This window comes from Eumetopias jubatus, unplaced genomic scaffold (assembly GCF_037043125.1).
Source record: "Eumetopias jubatus isolate StellerSeaLion01/CBP00866 unplaced genomic scaffold, mEumJub1_p1.0 scaffold_5, whole genome shotgun sequence".
Taxonomy (NCBI): Eukaryota; Metazoa; Chordata; class Mammalia; order Carnivora; family Otariidae; genus Eumetopias; species Eumetopias jubatus.
In genome coordinates this window covers 102575204-102598203 of record NW_028274811.1, presented here as the reverse complement: position 1 = coordinate 102598203, position 23000 = coordinate 102575204, and the positions used below count along the sequence as shown (strand labels likewise).

Below are 23000 nucleotides of genomic sequence, written 5' to 3'. Positions count from 1 at the left end.
TCAATTAATATAATCCACCAAAGTACCATAATGACAAAGAAAAACCACGTGATCAACCACTGAGGGGCTATTTACTCTCCATTTTTAGTAAGGTTGAGGAGGCAGCTGATAGCTGGATATCTTTTACATTCTGAGAGTCAGCTTAATGAAATAAAGTAGTCTCATTTTCCCTTCCTGTTATTTTTCTCCTTAATTTGAGGAGGCAGTGATAGCCTGAGTTTGATGGTAAAACTGAAAAGAGCTCCTTTAAATACAGCAAATGATAAACAAAAATGGGTTGGGCCGGCTATTCCTTATTCATCAACCATCCATTCATCCATTTATTATTCAACAAATATTTTTGAATTTTATAATGCTTTGCATTCAGCACAGTGGATGCAATGATGAAAAACAGCCATTGTACTTATCTTGTGGAGTTTACAGTCAAGAAAGAAAGGCAGACAATTGTAAGAGAATAAAACCCACAAATATTACAATTTTAACAACTGCTATGAAGAAATGGTACAGGTGCTTTGAGAGAGGGCAATTAGGAAAGGCAATGCTAAGAAATTAATTCTAGCTCTAGATTTGAAGGATGAGTAGGAGTGATCTAGGCAAAGAGAGGAAAAAGTATTGTAGGCAAAGAGAACAGCAAGGTAGAAATCCCTGAGGCTACTGAAATTTTTTTTTCCTGGTACAGGTGCAGTGACTTTCTTCTCTGGATTTAAGGTAAAGAATGGTTAGGCTGAAGAGCCAAGACTGCTCTCCCCACTTCACACACCTGCCTTTCAGTGATTAAGAGGTAGTTCACCAACTCAGCGTTATTTACAAGAATATATAATAATCATTAATACATCTTCTTTGGGGAACTTGTGAAAATCCAGGAAAGAAGCCTCTAATCTCTGATTCTCTCTTCCTACTTTCCATAGCCAAAACAAAAAGAGGAAAAATTTACTCTCTTCATTTGAGTAAAAATTTTAGATAATAGTTTTCTATATGGTATATTGTGCTTCAGAAATTATTCTCATATATTTTTGGTCTTCTTTTTGAGTCATAGATGCACATAATGGTTAACTAAGAAGCTTAAAATGTCAGAAATTAGGTCTTAAAAAGTAACAGTTTAGACTAGCCCTATAAGGATGCAGAGGACCACACTGAGTCTAAATACATTCCATCCCTTCCCCCAGGTGCAGGAGTTGCATTATGGTCCACTGGGACTTTAAATGTTACAACAGAGTGATTAGAGGGACCGAGGATTTCTCATTGCTCCAGGAATGTCACTCATCTCCTTCTTGGCAATGGAGAATAGGGCGGATTATCTGTTTTCTTCTTTCTGGGAAACCTGATAAAGCATTCTTGTTGTCTCAGATTTCCCAGAGGAGAGAGATGGTTAAAATGAGAATTCCAAACCCCTTTGGCTTATATAATAAATCCTTCTGTTGGTTCTTGAATGAGTCTTTTTTACATAAGTTCCCCCAATTCCTTTGATAGTTTCCTAAACCCAGTAAGGTATCAGTAAGTATGTGTTTAATTGACTGTGAGCTACAGTTTCAAGTTCTATTCTTAAGCCTGCATTGTTTTTATTAACTCAATGAATATGCATCACCAACATGGTTAAATTATCATTCTGTAATTAGACTTTAGGGATTAAATGAACTCTATTCTCACCACTTCCAAATGTGTGTTTTAAATTACTTAACCCTCATTTTCCCCCTCTGTAAATAGTGATGACACTGTACTTACCCAAGGGCCTGTTGGTGAAGATTAAATGATTATCAGTGTAAAGGGCTCACCACAAAACTGGCATTCCAAGCGGTAGCTATTATTAGTATTGCATTGAATATACTTCTTTAAATCCTAAAAGGGTCTTTTAGTTAAACTTTAAGGAACACTCCGTTAATGTATCTTCACAACTAGAAAATTGTAGCCAATTAGCATGACCTTTATTTACATAAGCACTAAGAAGAGAAGGTAGAATTGGAAAGACATATTAAAGTAACCTTTTTTGGCATATGTAAATAATTTATAGTACTCTGTCTTCTGCTTATATATTAAGTTATTTTGATACAATTGTAATCAGAACAGCTACAATTACTCAACTTAAGGCCAGATCATCCTTAATGTATTTTTTCCATGTCTGTCCACCAAGGCTTACCTTTGGGCAGTAAATTTGATTAAGTTTAGACTCAAGTATGTCAGGGGTTTAAATACAAAAATGCTTCAGAATATATAACCATACTAAATATTTATTTCTTAAGGTGATATAAAGGGCCATTTGAAATCAATTAATCTATCAATGAGTGGCTTTCTTTTAGTGAAAAATAAATCTTTAATTTTTTTTTTCTGGGGGTACCTGGGTGGCTCAGTGGTTAAGTGTCTACCTTCAGGTCAGGTCATGATCCCAGGGTCCGGGGACTGAACTCTGAGTCTGCTTCTCCCTCTGCCCCTCCCCTCCCTCATCGGCTCATGCTCTCTCTCAAATAAATAAAATCTTTTAAAAAAATATTTTTTTCTGTTTATCAGAAAAAAAGTTAGAGAAACAAAGTGACTGACTAGCAATGGTTTAAGAAATTCTTGACACATTTATGGATATTTTATGATTACCATGCATATACCAACAGAATATAAACACTCCTTTAGCTATGGGGACTAAACTGGAGTAGAGCAACTTCCTACCTTAAAATAGCTTAAAAACTTAATTCCTAGTTTCACCATTAGTGTTTATTTGACTTTGCCATCATCTTTCCTTGCATAATTTCTTTTAAGATGTTCTTTATTTGTTTGCTTGTTTATTTATTTATTTAGAGACAGAGAGAGTGCATGCGCTCTGAGACTGAGTCCCATGTGGGTTTGATCTCATGACCCTGAGATCATGACCTGAGCCAAAAACATGAGTCTGAGGCTCAACTGACTGAGCCACCCAGGTGCCCCAATTTCCTTGTATTCTTTCAAAACAGGTGGTATACTGACTGAGAGCAAGGTCCCTGAGGATGAATGGCTGGGACTGAATCTGTTTGACCTTTACTTAATCTCCTATTCTCGTGGGGTTGATAGAATAAAATGAGACGATGAATATAAGGCACTTAGCGCTTAATAAGCACTCAATAAATTCTATATATCTACCTAATATGGCCACAGAAGAATTAACATAAAGTCTCTAGTATTTTCATTCAAATAGCCTGAAATCACTTGCCAAATAGCTTGGGGGAAAGGAGAGTGATAAATCCCAACAGAGGGGCTTACATTTAGGGAATTCCTAATTACACTATTTTGTTTGGGGAGGACTTGGTTCTAGAGTGAACTTTGATGAAACAAGTGAATTAAATTGGTGAAGAATTTCTTAACTACCTACCTGTCATTTATAAAGCAATACAGGAGATAAAGGATAATACAAGACATAACCCTGCCTTCAAGAAACATAGCACTCAGGGTACTTAGCTGCAGATAATATAAAGTGACTTGGGTTAAATGAAATAGAACAGGCATTTATTAAAATAGTACTGAACAGCTTACAATAGGCCCAAGATCCAAGTGTGGAAGCTATGAAGTCAGGAATAATGACCACAATCATAGAGCAGAACTGTTGTAGTGAAGTTGTCAAGGCACCTCCATTGGGTCGAGGTAGTGCAGTTCTCACTGCAATTCTCAGAGCGACTTGTGCCCCTGAATACTTCTACCCATCCACTGCCATGGCTCCTACCTTTCTTGGACTGGGTTTTCTCACAGTCGCTGGTTTTCATGGCACAGATTTCCAATTCAAAGTTATAGGATTGGTAGCACCTTGGTCTTGCACCCACTTTCTAGTTGCATGTAAGGTTGAGAGAATGAGTGCGAGGCTTTTACAGCGTCTGTTATGGGAGGTTGGCTCTGTTTTCATAAAGTAGGGGATTCTTCCAAATCTAGTGTTCAAATATGGGCAAAGAAAATAATAAAATCCACTGAAAGCATACAGTTCAGCAGGTAATATTTAACAAATATAGAATTCTTAGAAATACATTATCTATAATACAAAGAGGAATATATTAATTTTACGTTAGGGATATAAACAAAGAAACAGTATGTATAATAGTCAGGAATGGGCTCTACAATCAGACTGATCTGGGTTCACATCTCATCTTAGCCACTCTGCTCACTAATGAAGACTACCTGACTACATTCTTCACTTTTGCCTATAGTTCTAAATGTGATCTAGGCTCTGACAATGGGATACACTTGCTGGAGACCTGAATTCAGAACTTGAGAGAGACGTACAGCACAGAACACCTTTTATTAGTACAGACTACCTGAAAAGCAATGTGGTTTTGGTCTAGCCACTGGAACAGTGGCCCTTTTGTTCAGCGGGCAGTCGTAAATACTCTGGCAGGAACAATGACTGCCTTGCCAGCACAGGCCCCAGCTGTGATTGTAGGAATTCTATATAAAAGCTCAGCCTAAAGTCTGTTTCCTCAGTCTTGCCGAGAATTCAGTAAGCCAAATAAGTCTCTTTCTGTTTAAACTAGCTACACTGGATTCTGTTTTCTTCAGCTAGACATTCACCTGTTAACCTGCATATCCTTTTGTAAGTTACACAACCTTTCAAAGGTACCACATCTTCATTTGTAAAGAAGAAATAATACTAGTAGCTGCCATATGAGGAATTTAGATGAGATCATGTGTGTATATACATAGCACCATGTCTCATACAAAGTAAACATTTAATAAATGGTAGTAACTATTATTGATGATGTTGATCATGATAACAATAAATATAATAATCATGGTACTGGCTGCAGTGGAGGTGGGAGCAGGGAAAGAAGGTAAACTCTGGAAGCTATCATGAAGAAAAAGGTACAAGATTTGCAAAAATAAATCAACAGTATTAAAAGCCTACTGAAAGGAAAATATCTTCAAGTGGTAACACAGGGAGCTAGATTCAGGATCTGAGAAAAGTCAGTCTGAGTTATAATTCATTGGGCTGCAACTATCTAACAAAACAACATGAGTCTTCTGGAAATGCTTCAGGGAAGGTCTGTGGGTGTATTTATGCCTCTGGCTTATGATGTTCACATCAGGTTTCATGAGGTGAGCTCCAGCTTTCACTAAAAATGCTAAGAAAGCCACAAATGTGGCATTTTCACTTAATTAGGATCAAGTATAAATTGAAGCCCAGCCAAAAAGAGCGATTTTTGTTGACAGCACTATTGGCACCTTTCCTGAGTCTAAAGGAGAACCAAGTAAACAAGTTTGTATACCCACCACCTTTCCCCCATGAGATCTGCCATAGAAAAATTTATAATATACAATGAGAACCTAAACTGCATTTCAGTTTTAATGGAAAATTTCAAAGCAGGAAAAAAAAATGAGCATTAGAAACACAAAAGAAAGTGGCCATTACTTTCAGGAAGATAAATACACACAATGCAGGGTTTTGAGCAGAGCCTCATCCAGCACTCTGTCTTGAATGGCTTAGGAATTAATTTAGTCTTTAAGAAAACACTCCACCTATAAGAACCCATAATGGGAATCAGTTTCCTTGTAATTGCTCCTTCTTGTTCTTTGAATTGCAAGCTGAGCCTGTGCCAACACATCCTAAATTTTATACCTGTGCTTAACACATGGTCAGATGGGTTAGCAGCTCATAAGCTCTGGGCTCATTTAGCTACCCAGTCAGCTTAATACAGGTGAGGGGTGGAAGCCTTTGTGTTTAATTTACCTGGGTTTGGCATAGTATTTATTTTGATGTATACAGGACAAAAATCTGATAAGGGACTGAGTCTACTGCTAAAAAATTTCTCCCCAAATTCTCTGTATCTAAAACTCGAGATTCCAAAGTTACCTGTTAATTCATGTGGAAATCTTGATCACTGCCAGGATAATATGGTCTATCCACATTCTACCTTTTGGACTAGCATTTATGAAGGTATACATACACACTCCATAAACTACTTCACTTTGCACACCATGTGGGAGACAGCCTAATGGTGCCTTGAGGGGAATGAACAAAACAGGCAGATTTTCACTTGTGAGATTGGGAGATGCTAATTTGAGAACACTATGAATTGTGCTTCCTTTCAGTTTGCCCACTTAGGAACAATAAAATAATGGTTTGCTTTTCAATTAAGAAAATGTACTCACTTCTAATGCCCTTTGGTTTCCTTTTACATTAATGTTTTTGGAATCAGGATATATGTAAAACCATATCAAAAGACTTTAAATTTTATATTTTCTATAATGTAGTTATTCAACTTCTATGAATTTACCTTTTAAATTATTGTTACTCAGACTCTTTGAAATGATGAAAATGTTCTATATACTTGCACTGTCCAATATGGCAGGAACTAGTCACCCATGGCTGCTGAGCACATGAAATATGCCTAGTGAGACTGAGGAACTGAATTTTTAGTTTAATTAATTTAAATTTAACTTTACATATTACAGAAGAGCCATATATATACATACACACATAAAATCATGATTGTATTTAATGATAAATAGCTTCAATCAAACACAGATTATAACATTATTAAAAATAGCAACACAGTGGAGTTAATTTGTATTCTACAATTGGGAACTGGTTAAATAAATTATGATTCATCCACATGTGGAATACTAGACAGACATGAGAAATTATGAGAGGATTTCAGAAAATAAGATATTTGTGATATGTTATTACATCTTTAAAATGAGGTTGAAAATTGTGTATGTAGTTAAAAACTGAATATGTGTATGAAAAAGGAGAATTCCAGCTTAAGATGGCATATTTACCCTTCCTGCCTTACTCGAATCTCATAGAAATAACTATAAGAAGAAGGAATGGTAAAAATCCATAATAGCACTATAAATTACAGGAAAGTATTACATCAATGGGCGAGTAATTTTGAAAAATGTACAAAAGTTAGAATGTAGATGAGGTTATGTAGACTGAGAAAACCAAAGAAACAAGTTTTCCATGACAAGTGCAACAGAGAGGGCCGATCTTTCCACTAAAGTCCTAGAGTAGTGTTGTCTTTACACCTGCAGCATTAGCATCACCAGTAAATGTGAAAAATGCAGTCTTGAGCCTCACTTCAGACCCAATTTAGTTAGAAACTGCAGGGATGGGGCCCAGCAATCTGTGTTTAGCAAACTCTCCAGGACATTCTCATGCTCACTCAAGTGTGAGAACTATGCCCTAAAGGACTCTTTTTGTTCATTGTCATCACCTGCGGAGCTTTTAAAATGACTTGATTCAATAGGTCCGTGGTGTGGCCTGTTCATTTGGATTTTTAAGGACTTCCCAGGGGGTCTGATGTGCAGCAATGTTGAGAACCTATGCCTTAGAGAATTTTCAGACTCAGGAAGTTCACAGAGTAGGAGCCACCATGCCACTACCAGACCAGTCCCCTTGCTTCTCTTACATCTGGCTGTGGTGACTGCCCCTGAGATAACGCTGGAAAAAGGCTCCTTAAACAAATTGGGGGCTGCCTGTGTTCCTAGTTTAGATATTGGGCTCAAGAGAGAATTAGTACAGAGCCCCCAGATAGCCCTGGGTACTGCTACAAATGGAGGGAGGAAAATAAAAAGATAAGTTGTTGTTCCATCAGATCCTTCTAGGAATGAAAAGGTAAAATAATGTAAGGTGCTGAAGCCTCAGATGAGCCTTGGTTCCCTGTGAAAGATCTTAGCCCACTCTCCTAAAGGGGGAGGCCGAGCTCAGCATGCCCAGTTCTCCTCCTGCCTCCATTCTCCTTATTCAGGGAAGAGGCTGACTATGAAAACAGCCATGTAAAAGGGCTAAGAAAACCCACATCAGTTCAGAAAACCTGTATCAGTACCTTGTTGGTCAAACTAACCCTTTACTTACAAATACGAATGGACTACCAAGATCAGTAGACTTACAAGAAAAACCATCAGCATAAAAAAGGACCACAATAAATAAACATACATCATCACAAAAGGAAATAGAAAGATGAAGAGAGCAGAAGAAAACTTGTAAAATAATTTAAAATGGTATGCTTAAATTAAAAAGAAGATTCCATAAGAAAACAAGTGACTATGGAAAAACGAGTAATCAAAGAATAAGAAAGCGTTCTTAGAAATTGAAAACAGGATGGCCAAAATAGAATACTTATTAGTAATAATTTCTTTAGAATAAAATAAATATTAGTAATCTGGAAGACAAAAATCTACAAATTTTATTTCAGAGCCATGGCAGATAAATGTTAGAGACCCAAGGTCTATCTGTGGGAATTCCAGAAGGAGAAAGTAGAGTCTACAGAAAAAGAAATTAAAATTGTGAATAAAAAATAAGGTTTCTCTTTGGGGGAAACAAAAAGCTTTAAATGGAAAGGGCTCAATATTCTCATTTTTCATACTCAATATTAGAGTGTGCCCTTTATATCTAAGTCACTTCTTCACTTTCTCATAATGGAAGAATTGAAAGAACAGATGTCCTAAAGTCCAGATACACAAGATCACAAGTATTATCTTCACAAGGTGCCAGAGTTTCTAAATACACATCCGGCACTTGTTTATTGTGAAAAGGGAATAATAATTGTTAAGCAGTGATCACATTCCAATCAAGTATCACACAGCAAGGAGGGGAAAACAAATCCTCCTCTTCCACACTGCTAGATACAATTCAAGAAAACACCAAAATGGGACAGTGATGCAAATTAAATTTGCATGCAGTAACACCACAGAAAATTTGCAATGCTCTTTGATTTTCTCTAGATAAGTAATTATGACTATGTCCCACTGGAATATCACAGGAATATTTTTCTAACTTGAATAATTCTAGGATCACCTGAAATACTTGGTAGCGTCATGATTTAACATTACCAACCCACTCCCACCCGGCCCCGCACACACAGACACATGTGCACATACATTCTCTCCTGCTGTGATGATTCTTAAAACCTTAATGAGATCAAAACCCTCAAGGGAGTTCTAAATTTTTTAGAAAGGCAGGAAAATGTGGGGGTCTTAGTCTTAATCCTCACACACCCAATGGTAAGAGGTATTCCTGTGAGGAAACTCTGAGAATAGAAAGATTGCTAGCTAAATAACAACAGACCATCAACAAAACACACATAGAATCTACTTAAAATCTTAGCCAGCATGCGATTTTCATCTTTTCCTAAATAGCATTGCTCCCAGATGTATATGCATATAGGATTTCCATCTTCACAGAAACCAGTGTTCACCTAATTGTCCTTTAACTAAAGTCCTACATATTTTTGCTGGTGCCAAGTAGCCATCAAACCAGAGCTCCTTAGAAATCATATAATCCCATCACTTGCCCAATGCAAAAATTCCCTTTTTTCCAGAAAATGGTCTACAGCATTCAACAACCTGCTGGATTTTCACCAGCTTTAACTGCTATGAACTTTTTTTTTTTAATATTTCAGTCCAAAATTGCCTTTTGGCATCTTTTGTCAATAGCCTAGTTTTGCCTTTAGAGCAGACACAGTCTGCTCTCTTAATAGGAAATGCTGTAAGTTTTTGAAAACAGCTAACCCATTCAAATACTGCCACTCTCCCTGGGTATCTGTTCCTCAAGGTAAATGTACTGGTAAATTTCTTCTACTGGTTCATTATACTCCATGGTTTACTTATCATTCATATTTTGTTTTTTCTGACTGCTAAATATCCCTCTTAAAACATTGGGACTCTAACTGAACACAATATTCCAGCTGAAATTGATAATTATAACAATAGTGGTAATAAAGATAACAGCTGCTATCTATGAAAATATCAGTACCAAGCACTGCACAAAGATCTCTGTCCTGAGTATCTTATTACCTTTACGGTATTTGCAGTGTTGTAGAGATAAGAAACCATAGCTTGAAAAAGCTGAGTGACCTGTCTGGTTAGCTTGAGAAATCAATACCAGAAAGCTACCTATATTCAACAAATGTCCTCTCATCCACTATACGCATTAACTCAGAATCCCATCCAATCACTACTTCCTCCATGATTAGGTATTTTGAATCTAATGATATACTCTAAGGTACAATCAATTTTCACATTAGGAGTGGAAGAACACTTCTCCTTTCCTCTAAGTTCTTAAAAATCCTATATGTATATTTACTAAAATATTGGCCAGTACATAGCATAAACTATATCCAAAATATATTAACCTGTGACATAGTAAATATGGATTCAATACCTTAATTTGTTTACATGTGTCAATCTATATTGACTTCTTTAATAAGGAGTATTTTAAATAAAGTTGTTGAAAGAAAATAGAGCCTTTATTCCATCAATAACCTAACAGCAAGTTGTTTTATATAATATCTAAATTGGAATTCAGTAAGACAACCACAGGTACATTTCTATTTCCTCCTTTCCTAAAGCATGGTGAGTAACTCCAGGAAGAAGGAGACCTGTGCCAACACACTCTCACACACTCATAGGCACATTTACTACATTGATTGCAGAAACTTGAGATGGTCAACAGGTGATGATTTCCTTCTCTGGTCAGTTTAAAATATCAGTAAAATCACAAATGAACTATATTTTAAAATGGACCATACTTCCATTTCATCTAAGTACAAGTGTCAAAGAGCTTTTAAATCTCCCTCTTTGGATTCTGAAGCTAGCTATTAATTCCTTTTCCCTGTGACAGAAGTAGAAGAAATTAATTTGCATTTCACATTGTAGGCACAGCTGACTGAGACATTCTGTTAGTAGACAGCCCTGCAGATAATGAGACTTTACTCAGAATGTAAAAACAAGAGCTGGAATAAGATCTACAAGAGTTGAGAAGGGCAATGTTTTGAGCCTCTCTTTGGCTTACTAGATCTCATAGTTTGGTCAAATCTGTGGTAGTACGGGAATCCTTAAATATAATAAAATCAGTGCTATAATAGTAATAATTAATTACCAAAGTTATTGCTCATTAGGTGTCTACCATAGACCAAGCAAAGTGCCTATCTTCTTTATTAGTTCATTTAATCCTCAAACAACCTGATGTGGTAGGTATTATTATTCACATTTTATGTATGAGGAAACTGAGGCACGGATAAATCGGGTGACTACCCTGACAGTGTAGGTGATCAGTGACTGTGAGAGGCTGGCAACAACTGGTTTCTGATGCTGCCGCAAGGGCAGTGTGGGATTTTTTTTTGGGGGGGGGAATCCTAAAAGGAGATGGCTGACTGGCCATACCAGTGAACACTTGGCAAATCCATGTGAAGTTGTCTATGAAAGAGCTGCTGGGAAAGTTCCATACTCTCTAATTTGCTATAGGTTGCACCAAGGCTGAGACTGATGGAAAGACCAACAATATTGAAAATAAGAGCATTAACCTTATTCTCTGAGACACTGAGGCTGTCCAGTCCAAGTCACCCAGAGATGGGCTGAGAAAAAGCACACCAACAAATGAGGAAGAAAAGAGAAACCTTCGGGTTTTTGGAAATGTGAGCAGCCTGTCAGTAGATCTAGTTGAGAGAATTCCACACTCCCTTTCACACAAGTGGTTCACATGTCCCAAGTGGGGAACCTGGAAATGGGGTTTAAGAATGTATAAGATAGTCTCACCCTTCTAAGGAGGGGAGAGAGGCCATGTAGCTGATACTGATATTGGGCAGCTAATCTAGCTCAGAATGTAAGAGATTAGCCCTCTAACAATTCCCATTTCAAAGATATATAATATTTTCCTTGCCCCCTTTGCATTATTTTTCATTTCTGGGTAGAACATATTAAATAGCCTTGAAATTCTAGCTCAATCCTAATATTCTTTCATGCAGAATCAAGTTATATTATTTTCTCTGACATTAAACAAATATACTAATTGCTGACATAGGGACAAGGTAATAATGATTTAGTAATGCCACTACTAAGGCCATTTGCATTTGAAAGAGGTAGGGAAGAAGGGCAGTAAGGAGGGGAAGGAGGGAGAGAAGAAGAAAAGAAAGGAGAAGGAAGATAGAGGCAAAGAGGGAGGGGAGAGGGTAAGGGAGAGGGAGAAGGAAAATAAATGAATGTCTAGATTTTGCTTAACAGAAAGAAATGATTAAATAAGGTCAAATGTTAGGCATGAACTTCAGAGCTACTTGTTTAAGGGACAGGATCCTAAATTCATTTCAATAGGCTTAATTAATTAACTACCTCCTTATAATAGCAAGACCTGCACATCATATACATTATTAATATAACACCATATTTCATTATCAGTCGTATTCATTCATATAGCAATGATTTACTGTCTGGCTAAATATGAATAAGTTCCAATTTTTTGTAAGTATAGGATATTTTCTTGGTTTCTATAATAGGGATCTTCCTATTAATCTGGTCCCTACAAAATCAGTGGCTTTAAAAGTTAAGCCAGCTATGAATTACTACATCAGCACAGAACCATTATTCCACTCAGTGGATGCATGATCTTGGGTAAATCACTTTATCTCTTTGAGTCTGTTTCCTTAGATGTAAAGACAGGAATATTAATACTTAACTATAAACTTTTAGTTAAAAATGCTCACAAAAGACAAAGAAGGTCATTATATAATGATAAAGGGGTAAATTAATCAAAAAGATATAACAATCATAAACATTTATCCAACATTGGAGCACCCTAATACATAAAGAAACTACTAACAGAACTAAAAGAAGAGATAAACGGAATACAATAAGAGTTGGGGACCTCAATAACCCCCTTTCAACAATGGCTAGATCATCCAGACAGACAATCAATAGGGAAACAGCAGATTTGAACAACACTACAAACCAAATGGACCAAACAGACATACAGAACATTCCATCCAACAGCAAGAGGATATGTATTCTCCTCAAGCATGCACAGAACATTTTCTAGGATAGATCATATGTTAGGCCACAAAATAAGTCAAAAAATTCAAGAAGACAGAAATTATATCAAGGGTCTTTTCTGACTACAAAGGTATGAAACCAGAAATCCATAACAGTAAGAAAGCTGGAAAATGCAAAAATGCATGGAAATAAAACAACCCTGAACCACCAATGATTAAAAAAGAAATAAAAAGGGAAACAAAAAAAAAAACTTAAGACAAATGAAATAGAAACAACATATCAAAACTTATGGGATGCAGCAAAAGCAGTTCTGAAAGGAAAGTTTATAGTTACAAACACATGTATCAAGATAAAAGAAAGATCTCAAATAAACAACCTAACATTATATCTCAAGAAACTTAGAAAAGAACAAACTAAGCTGAAAGTTAGCAAAAAGAATGAAATAATAAAGATAAGAGCAGAAATAAATGAAATAGAAATAAAAGCAATGAAAAGACAAAAGTATAAAAGAAAAAATTAAAATTCAGAGTTCATTCTCTAAAAAGATAAACAAGATTGATAAATCTTTAGCTAGACTAACCAAAAAAAAAAGTGAGCCCCAATAGATAAAATTATAAATGAAAGAGAAGACATTACAACTGATACCACAGAAATACAAAGGATCAAAATGACTACCATGAAGAATCATATGCCAATAAATTAGAAAACCTAGAAGAAATTAATAAATTCCTAGAAACATACAATCTATGAAGACTGATTCATGAAGAACTAGAAAATATGAACAGACCAATAACAAGTAAGGAGATTGAATCAGTTCTCAAAAACTTCTCAGCAAAGAAAAGCCCAGAACCAGGTTTAAATAAAAATTAATGTCAATCCTTCTCTTCTTTTTTTTTTAAAAAAAGTTTTTAAAAAAAACTCTTCTAAAAAGTTGAAGAGGAAGGAATGCTCTCAAACTCATTTTACAAGGTCAGTATTATCTGGACACCAAAGTCAGATAAGAATACTGCAAGAAAATTACAGGCTAATATCCCTGATACATATAGATAAAAAAATTCTCAACAAATTTTTTCTCAGCAAAACAAATTCAACAGTGCATTAAAAAAATCATAAACCATAAGCAAGTGGAATTTGTCCCTGGGATGTAGGGATGGTTCACTATATGTAGATCAATAAATGTGATACACCAAATTAATAAAATCATCTCAATAGATGTAGAAAAAGCATCTGACAAAATCTAACATCCTTTCATGATAGAAATTCTTGAAAAATTTCATGTAGAAGGACTGTACTTCAACATAATAAAGGCTATATATGACAAATCCATAGCTAACATCATACTCAATGGTTAATGATTGAAAGTGTTTCCTCTAAGATCAGGAACAAGACAAAGGTACCCACTCTCAATGCTCTTGTTCAGCATAGTACTGAAAGTCCTAGCCAGAAAAATCAGACAAGAAAAAGAAATAAAAGATATCCAAATTGGTAAGGAAGAAGTAAAATTATTTCTGTTTGCAGATGACATAATCTTATATATAGAAAACCCTTAAAGACTGCCAAAAAGCTGTTAGAACTAATAAACAAATTCAGTAAAGTTGCAGGATACAAAATAAACATACAAAAAACAGTTGCATTTCTATATACAAACAATGAACTCTAAAAACAAAACAATCCCATTTAGAATAGCATCAAAAACAATAAAATAGTTAGGAATAAATTTAACTGAGGAGGTAAAAGATCTGTACAATGAAAAGTATAAGACATTGATGAAAGAAACTGAAGACATAAATAAATGGAAAGATAGCCTGTGTTCACAGATCAGAAGAATTAATATTATTTACATGTCTGTATTACCCAAAGCTACCCATAGATTTAATGCATTCTCTATCTAAATTCCAATGTATTTTTACAGAAATAAAACAACAAACAATCCTAAAATTTGTATGGAACCACAAAAGACTTTGAATAGTTAAAGCAATCTTGAACAAGAATAACAAAGCTGGAGGCATCACACTTCCTGATTTCAAACTATACGGTAAAGCTATCATGATCAAAACAGTATAGTTCTGGCATAAAAACAGACACATAGACCAATGAACAGAATCAAGCGCCCAGAAATAAACTCTCACATATATGGTCAACTCATCCATGACAAGGAAGCCAAGAATAAAATGGGAAAAAATGGGGAAAAAATAGTCTCTTCAGCAAATGGTGTTGGGGAAATGATATATACTAGCAAAAGAATTTGTATCAGGGAAATACAAATCAAAACCATAATGAGATATTGCTTCATACTTTTTAGAATAGCTTTTATCAAAAAGACAAGTGCTAGCAAGGATGTGAAGAAAAGGGACTCTTGTGCACTGATGGTGAGGATGTAAATTGGTACAGATCCCATGGAAAACAGTATGAAAGTTTCTCAAAAAATTAAAAGTAGATCTATCATCCAGCAATCCTTCTGGGTAAATATATGAAAGAAATGAAATCTCTATCTCAAAGAGGTACCTGCTCTTCCACGTTCATTGCAGAATTATTTACAATAGCCAAGGCATAGAGAAAACCTAAGTGTCCACTGATGGATGAGTAGGTAAAAAAAAAAAAGTGATATATGTATACAATGGAATATTTAGTCATAAAGGAAATATTGTCATTTGTGCCAACATAGATAAAACTTAAGGGAATTTTTTAAAAGATTTATTTATTTATTTGCATGGGGGAAGGGCAGAGGGAGAGGAAGAGAGAGAATCTTAAGCAGACTCTGTGCTGAGCATGAACCCCAATGCAGGGCTCTATTTCAGGATACTGAGATCATGATCTGAGCTGAAACCAAGCATCAACCGCTCAACTGACTGAGCCACCCAGGCATCTCAAAACTTAAGGTAATTATACTAAGTGAAATAAGTCAGACAGAGAAGACCAATAATGTATGATCTTATTTATATGGAATCTAAAAATAAATACTGAAGTCATAGAAATAGAGAATAACTTGGTGGATGCCAGGGGTGGGAGTATGGAGGAGATAGTTGAAGGTGGTTAAAGGGTTACAAGTGTTCAGTTAAAAGATGAATAAGATCTGGGTATCTACAGAATAGTGGCTATAGTTAACAACTCTGTATTGTATACTTGAAAGTTGCTAAGAGAGTAGATCATTTCTCACACACACACACACACACACACACACACACACACACACACACACACACACAAGGTAACTGTGAGATAATGGATATGTTAACTAACCTTATTGTGGCAATCATTTCACCATATATATATATATATATCTCAAATCATGGCATTGTACATCTTAAACTTATACAATGTTATATATATCAATTATATTTCAGTAAAGCTGGGGAAAAAAGTCTATTAATAGGGTAACTGTGAATTGAAATAAGAGATGTAAATGCCCCTTTATTAAAACTTAAACTTTCTAAAAGTCTGAAGAATTATGTTAATTTTAAAATATTCATGTCAGAATTACAATTTAATTACATTAAACACCTGGGTGTTGCTTGTGTCCTTAGGCATCTGTTCTTTAAAACAAAAAGGCCTTTTTTTTACTTACCTGAGGGGGTTGTAAACAGCTCAAATGGAATAAAATCAGTGAAAGTGCTTTAACTATGTACAAAATTATGATTATTTAAAATTCCACTCAAATTTCATCATGAAAAATTCTCTTACCATAAAAAGTCAATATTAGTACATGGCAGCCTACTTTAAAAAAAACAAACACATCCTTACACCAACAATTTGAAATAACCAAAGAATTTGGACTTTGAAGAATATTCTATACTTAAATTGTATCATAAGTTATGAAAATGCAAAGTTATCCCAAACATACATAATCATCAAAATCCTATAAACGAATTTCATTAAATAGTTCTTTATTGTAAAGATCAAATGTGAAAATAATGATGAGTTGGGAATACAAATAAGAAATCAAGTTCTTAAAAAAATGTACGTAAATTTAATTATCCCTGAAAGCTTTTTTTTTTTTTTTAATGGGAAAAATACCAGCAATGTGCCATAAATGCTTGTATTTCTGCTCGGAGCACTGAGAGTTGGACTGCTTGTCACAGCTAGAGCTCCTCATAACAGCAGAGAGTATCCTATCTGCACAGCAGTCAAGTCACTCATTATCTAGAATGTTGGATATAAAATCGTCAGCTTTCAATTGTTTGGTGGGATGAGCTACGAAAACATTGCAAAGAGCTGACGAAGAAAAGAGATTCAAAATCCTATCCCATCTCAAATGACCTCCATGTGTGATCTCCAAAAAGGAGACAGGTTATGAAATCAATGTTTTCGCCCACCCAACAGGGTAGGTGATTGAGTCATCAAGAAGGACACTGAAACTGCCGCCCAGAAAAGCAACAACACTGTAAAACAGGTCAGCACAGGAAAGAAAATAAACATGCACATATACACCAATCTTGCTCATCATATGGCGTTCAGCAAGAATATAAAATAAATTTTAGACACCGAAAATAGTCCCTCGAAACAAAAAACATTCCACCACGGGCACCTGGGTGGCTCAGTCATTACGTCTGCCTTCGGCTCAGGTCATGATCACAGGGTCCCGGCATCAAGCCCCGCATCGGGCTCCCTGCTCCGTGGGAAGCCAGCTTCTCCCTCTCTCACTGCCCCTGCTTGTGTTCCCTCTCTCGCTGTCTCTCTCTCTGTTAAATAAAATCTTTGGGGAAAAAAAATTCCACCAATCCACACTCTGTGAATTTTTTTTTTAAGATTTATTTATTTATTTGACTGAGAGACAGCGAGAGAGGGAACACAAGCAAGGGGAGTGGGAGAGGGAGAAGCAGGCTTCCCACTGAGCAGGGAGCCCCATGTGGGGCTCGATTCCAGAACCCTGGGATCATGACCTGAGCCGAAGGCAGACGCTTAATGACTGAGCCACCCAGGCGCCCCTCACACTCTTGTGAATGTTTTAACTGGTCCAGAGGCCACACTGATTTTGCAATTGCAAATGTTTAGGAGAGGCAAAGACAATTGGGATTTCCTGTGTCACCCTGTCATCACCACCTATTTTTCCAACCATGTTGCAGCTCTATGCACCAATTCCATACTTAAATACCTGGAATAGCACCTGGTCTCCTTCCAGGGACTTAGGGTTTTCCTTTAATTGCTAGATTATATCTTCCCTTATATATTTCTCCTAGGGATTTAAAGATGAGACTAAGAGGTTGGCAGCATCACCGAGGAAAGATACTGTATCACCCTCTACCAGATTTACTGTGGTAGCAGGACCTTTGCAGGACCTGTGATCTGGACATGAACCAGAATAACCTTAAAGCAGAGTTCAGACTAGCTGCATTCTTAGAAAAACTTACAGCTTTCAATTTCCAAGGTGCAGTTTTGTTCATCCAGTGGGTACCGCCTTAGGTCCATCATGCAAGCAGCTGTGGTTGTGATTCTAGAAGAGAAATAGCGATGATATACACTGTTAGCTGGTCCATGCCTGGAGTTGGAAAAATTAAATCCAAGTATCAAAGATGGCAGAACTGGGCCTCTAGGAAACTGACTTAGCCAAAGTTCTAGCAAAAAGGGGTGCTACAGCTTTGGATAACCATTTTCCTTTATAAGCCTCAGGCTGACTTATTAAAAAAAAAAAAAAGACAGAACTAAATCAGTGTTTTTCCAAAGTGTGGTCCATTACCTACTTGTACCAAAATCACCTGGGAGTGTTTGTTAAACAGGAAGTTTCCAAGCTTTGGAACATCTTGGTATAGGGAAGGACGGTCCTAGGGCTCTTTATTTTATAAGCATCACAGGTGATTAAGAATATCAACATAGATAATTCCTCTCCCACTCACATTTGTTTCCTCCTCCCTCAAATCTAATCTTCATTAAATCTTGGCTTTGATTCATCATTTTTGACATTTCCATGCATAGTGTAATACTTTTCAACTGCTTTAATACAACATACAATCAGCCTTTCATCTATCACCTGGTTTGCTCTGTGCTGAGCAATCCGATATTCTCATGACCTGTTAGAAAGCATCCTCCTATGGGCTGGCAGAGTTACTTATTTAGAACACCTGGCACCTTTATTATTTTATCAGAGAGATATGAATATGTCTCTTTAAAGTCTTTATATTCCTCTATCATCATTTTTCAGTAATCTCTTATTGAAGACCTACTAAAAGGAGTCAAAAAGCATATAGTCCTAAATGATTTGTTAATATATATTTTCTGATCAATAAAGCAGCATAATGTCATGAAAAACACAAGTTTTAGAATACAACAGACATAGGTATAAATTCTAATTCTGTCTCACTAACTGACTGACATCAACACGGTTAATATCTCCTAACCAACCTTAATTTCTTTATCTCTAAGAAGGGGATATTATTAACAATAATTTCTATAAGAATTAATAATTTATGTATAGAACATAAAACAGTACCTACATAAAGCAGATCCTTTACACCTGCTGAAAAAAACTAAGAGAAGAAATTGCTATTGAATTTGACCAACTTTGGCTCCCTCTACTCTGAAGGGCACTTTACTATGAGTTGGGAATAGAGAAATATGATACAGCCCCAACTTGGGAGAAAGAGTCCCCAGATAGATATTTTTCACTGAAAGGTTGGTCAGAGTTTACAAGTAATCTAAGTAGACCGAGCTTATGAAATTCCTCAGTTAGGTGTGCAAGTCCCACTCCTCAGTTGTTGGATGGAAATAACTGATTAACTTAATGTAAGTAGTTCATGCTTCTTTAGTTTGATTATTGCCTCATTAAGGTTTGTGCTCTGTTAATTTTTGTTTTTCTTTTTCACAATAAGTGAGTATCCTAGGGCTGATGTTCATCCCTAATTCCTTTCTTTCCTTCACCAAGAGTTAGCTACTCGGCCTTGGCTCCTTTTCATCTCCATTGCCGCCCTCAAAATCTATGGCTCCCACTGCCTCACCTCATGTTATAACAGTAGATTGGTCTCCTGGCCTCTCCATTTCCCTTCCAAATATCCATTATCCACACAGCCATCAGATCTTTAAAAACATAGATTTTATCACTCCTCTGCTTAATTAGTGGTTCTTCCAATAAAATCCAGAGTCTTGGCTGTGTCCTACTGTGCCCTGAATAATCTGCCTCTTCCTTCCCAATATTATCTCATACCAAGTCCTTACTTGCTATCTTCCAGTCTGCACATTTTTTCTTTCTGCTTCAAACATGTGTTTCCCTGATCTTCACAAGGCCTTCTCTTCTGATCTTTCAGGTCAAAAATCACCTCCTCTGAGAGGCTTTTCCCAAACAGCCCACCCAAAGTGGCTGCCTTAACTAATGTTGCATCTTACCTGTTTATTTCTTTCAGGCAAGTATCACAATCTGAAATTATCTTGCTTTTTTTTTTTTACTTTTAAAAATTTAAATTAGTTTCAGGTATATAACATAATGATTTAACAATTACTCAGCCATAAGAAAAGAATGAAATCTTGTCATTCATGACAACATGGATGGACCTAGCAGATATGCTAAGTGAAATAAGCCAGACAGAGAAAGACAAATACCATATGATTTCAGTTCTATGTGGAATATAATAACCAAAGCAAATGAACAAACAAACAACAAAAAAGAGAAAGCAACAAACTGGTGATTGCCAAAGGGGAGAGATTGGGGGATAGGTGAAGGGGATAAGAAGTAAAAACTTCTGCCTCTTTCTTTCTTTCTTTTTTTTTTTTAGTACTATTTCTCTCAGTAAAATGAAGCTGTTTAGGGGCACAGGCTTTATTCTATTTATTGTAAAGCAATCAATAAACATCCATTGGATAAATAAAAACATGAATTATAAAGAACAAGCAGTTCGTTTTGCTGATTATAGATCTTTTATTTGGAGGACTATCTTATTGCATTGTTTCTCTTCTTTTTTTCAACTTATATGTGAAACTTTTTCAACTTAAGTTTTAGGGATTCTTCTTATATTTTTAACAGTAAATGAATTTTAATCCATTTAATTGACATTGTGTCAATTAGTACTAGAGTTTATCTTATCATCAAACTGATTGTTTTTGCTTTCAGTGGGACTTAAAAAATACTTATATTTTACAAATTCTAAAAATTATATAAAAATTAACACTCACATTTAATTATTTACTTGGGGTTTAAAAATACCAACTTATTTTGGCTATGCAGTATTTGACTGAATTTCTCACTGCTCCTTCTCTCTCTCTCTTCTTCCTTTTTCTTTTTCTTTCTTTCTTTCTTTCTTTCTTTCTTTCTTTCTTTCTTTCTTTCTTTCTTTCTCTCTCTCTCTCTTTCTTTCTCTCTTTCTTTCTTTCTTTCTTTCTTTCTTTCTTTCTTTCTTTCTTTCTTTCTTTCTTTTTTTTCTTTCTCTTCCTTCCTTCCTTCCTTCCTTCCTTCCTCCCTTCCTTCCTTCCTTTCCTTCTCTTTCTCTCTTTCTTTTCTTTCTTTTTTCTTTCTCTCTTTCTACTTTCTTTCTTTTTTAACATGTAGTTAACAACCTGAATTGCTACTAACATACAGAAGCCTGTATTATGTAGAAGAGAAAATTTTAAAGAAAATAAAATTAGGTTTATGATGGGCATACAAAAACTTCCATATTACTTTTGTAAAATAGCAGAAATAATCCCCATCTGAGAAACTAGAGAAAATTAACTTCATCTGACAGAACGAACACAAAGGACCTTAAAGGCACAAGGGCACACCTATGATAAAAAAAGAAGCAAGAGCCATAAACAGATGCTCGACTGTGTAAGTGAGGTGAAGCTTGCACTAGCTACTATATAGGTTGTGGCTCACACTTTCTGTGGATACATATTCATGGCAAATAACATCTGTGAACTAGTGCTGTAAACATGAGTGCTGTGAACAAGAAAAATAAATTGACTAAGGCTATTGCAGAAGAAATGAGTTTCTACCCATATTTAAAAAATAAAACAGATGAAAATGTTTTTGTCACATCAACATTTGTATTTACACCAGTGTTTTAATTTTTAATGCTATGCTTCATAAAACAAAAAAAAATGTATAAATATTTCTAGTCAATGCTTACAAGGCATTTGTGTCTCCTACTGAGTTAAAGCAGAAACTCTGTAGACAAAATAATCCCTGTGGAGTCCTGTTCATACAGACCGGAGCAAGTGAGCTGGGATGAATCACTTAGATCTTGTAATGCTTGGATGCTCCTGAACACTTGAAATAAAAACTTGTCATCCTAATTGGTTGTGAGATGATAAAAGCAAAAAGAGTTCTGTAACTCATAAAATATTCTGTAACTTTTGTTATGACCACCTGCTAATGAGAAGATACAGTGATAACTCATTTGATCAGTGGTTGATATTTGGAAATATGCACATGTATATGTTTATATACATGAAGAAATGTAGAATACTCATACACCTATATGAAAAGCAAAGCAGAGCTACAAAATATGATGTAAATAACACCCAAACATATAAATGTGCAAAAAATTATGTCATGTATGTATATAGAACTATATTCAGCAGATTTTTAATTAAAGGTACAGACATGTGTAACAAACCTGCATCTTTGCTACATGATTTGTCAGATCAGGAACTACATCTGTTTTTGTTTTATTTGTATCTCAGCACTTTGGCATATCTCTGGCATGTATCACTAACCCAAGATTGAAATAGTAATAATAATAATAAAATAAAGAGAAGAAAAAAAGGAAGCAAGGTCACAAGCATTCTCAAACTGAGAACTTTGAAACAATTTTCTATATTAAGTGCTTCATTTAATTTATGTAAAAAATTCTAAAAGAATAGATTTATAGATTTATAGAAGATTCAGAAATGAATCTTATTCAGAAAAGCTTAATGATCAACATCAAAATCTGTTCTTTGGAACTTTATGATTTATAGCAGTGTTAAGTTTCTCTAGAAATTAAGTCAATACAACAAATATACTTAATGGGGTTTTCATGAACATGCCTTTCTCAATCCTGATAAACATCCTTAATGGGCCTTAAATTACTCAACACTAGTACTAGGAGTCTTTGAAGTGAAGCTAGTAACTCATTATGCAGGTATCCTGATTAAATTTTAAGACCACTGTGAAATATATAGAGATAGCTTTGTCTTCAATCACAGGAAACAGTCAATGATGCTTTCAGATGTACCTCATTTACAAGTAACAAATTTTCTCTAGTTACAAGCGGAAATACGCCTTTTTGGGGCTGAATACTATTGCATGATGAAAGCCACCTTTGGGGAATGTCAGTATTCTGACTGGGCTATTCCAAAGCCTAGATCTTTGGAGAAACTTTTTAATCCTTAGTCATTGGGGCTTGTCA

At 35.6% G+C, this 23000-nt stretch overlaps 1 protein-coding gene across 3 annotated transcripts in view; it reads right to left on the bottom strand.

The window, feature by feature from the left end:
* GABRB2 (gamma-aminobutyric acid type A receptor subunit beta2) overlaps nucleotides 1-23000 on the bottom strand; it is a 234635-nt gene that overhangs the window by 101842 nt on the left and 109793 nt on the right. For all 3 annotated transcript variants that reach the window (XM_028106609.1, XM_028106610.1, XM_028106611.2), the window contains exon 5: nucleotides 18057-18139. In XM_028106609.1, coding sequence (XP_027962410.1) covers nucleotides 18057-18139 — 83 coding nt within the window. The remainder of the gene's footprint in view (nucleotides 1-18056; nucleotides 18140-23000) is intronic.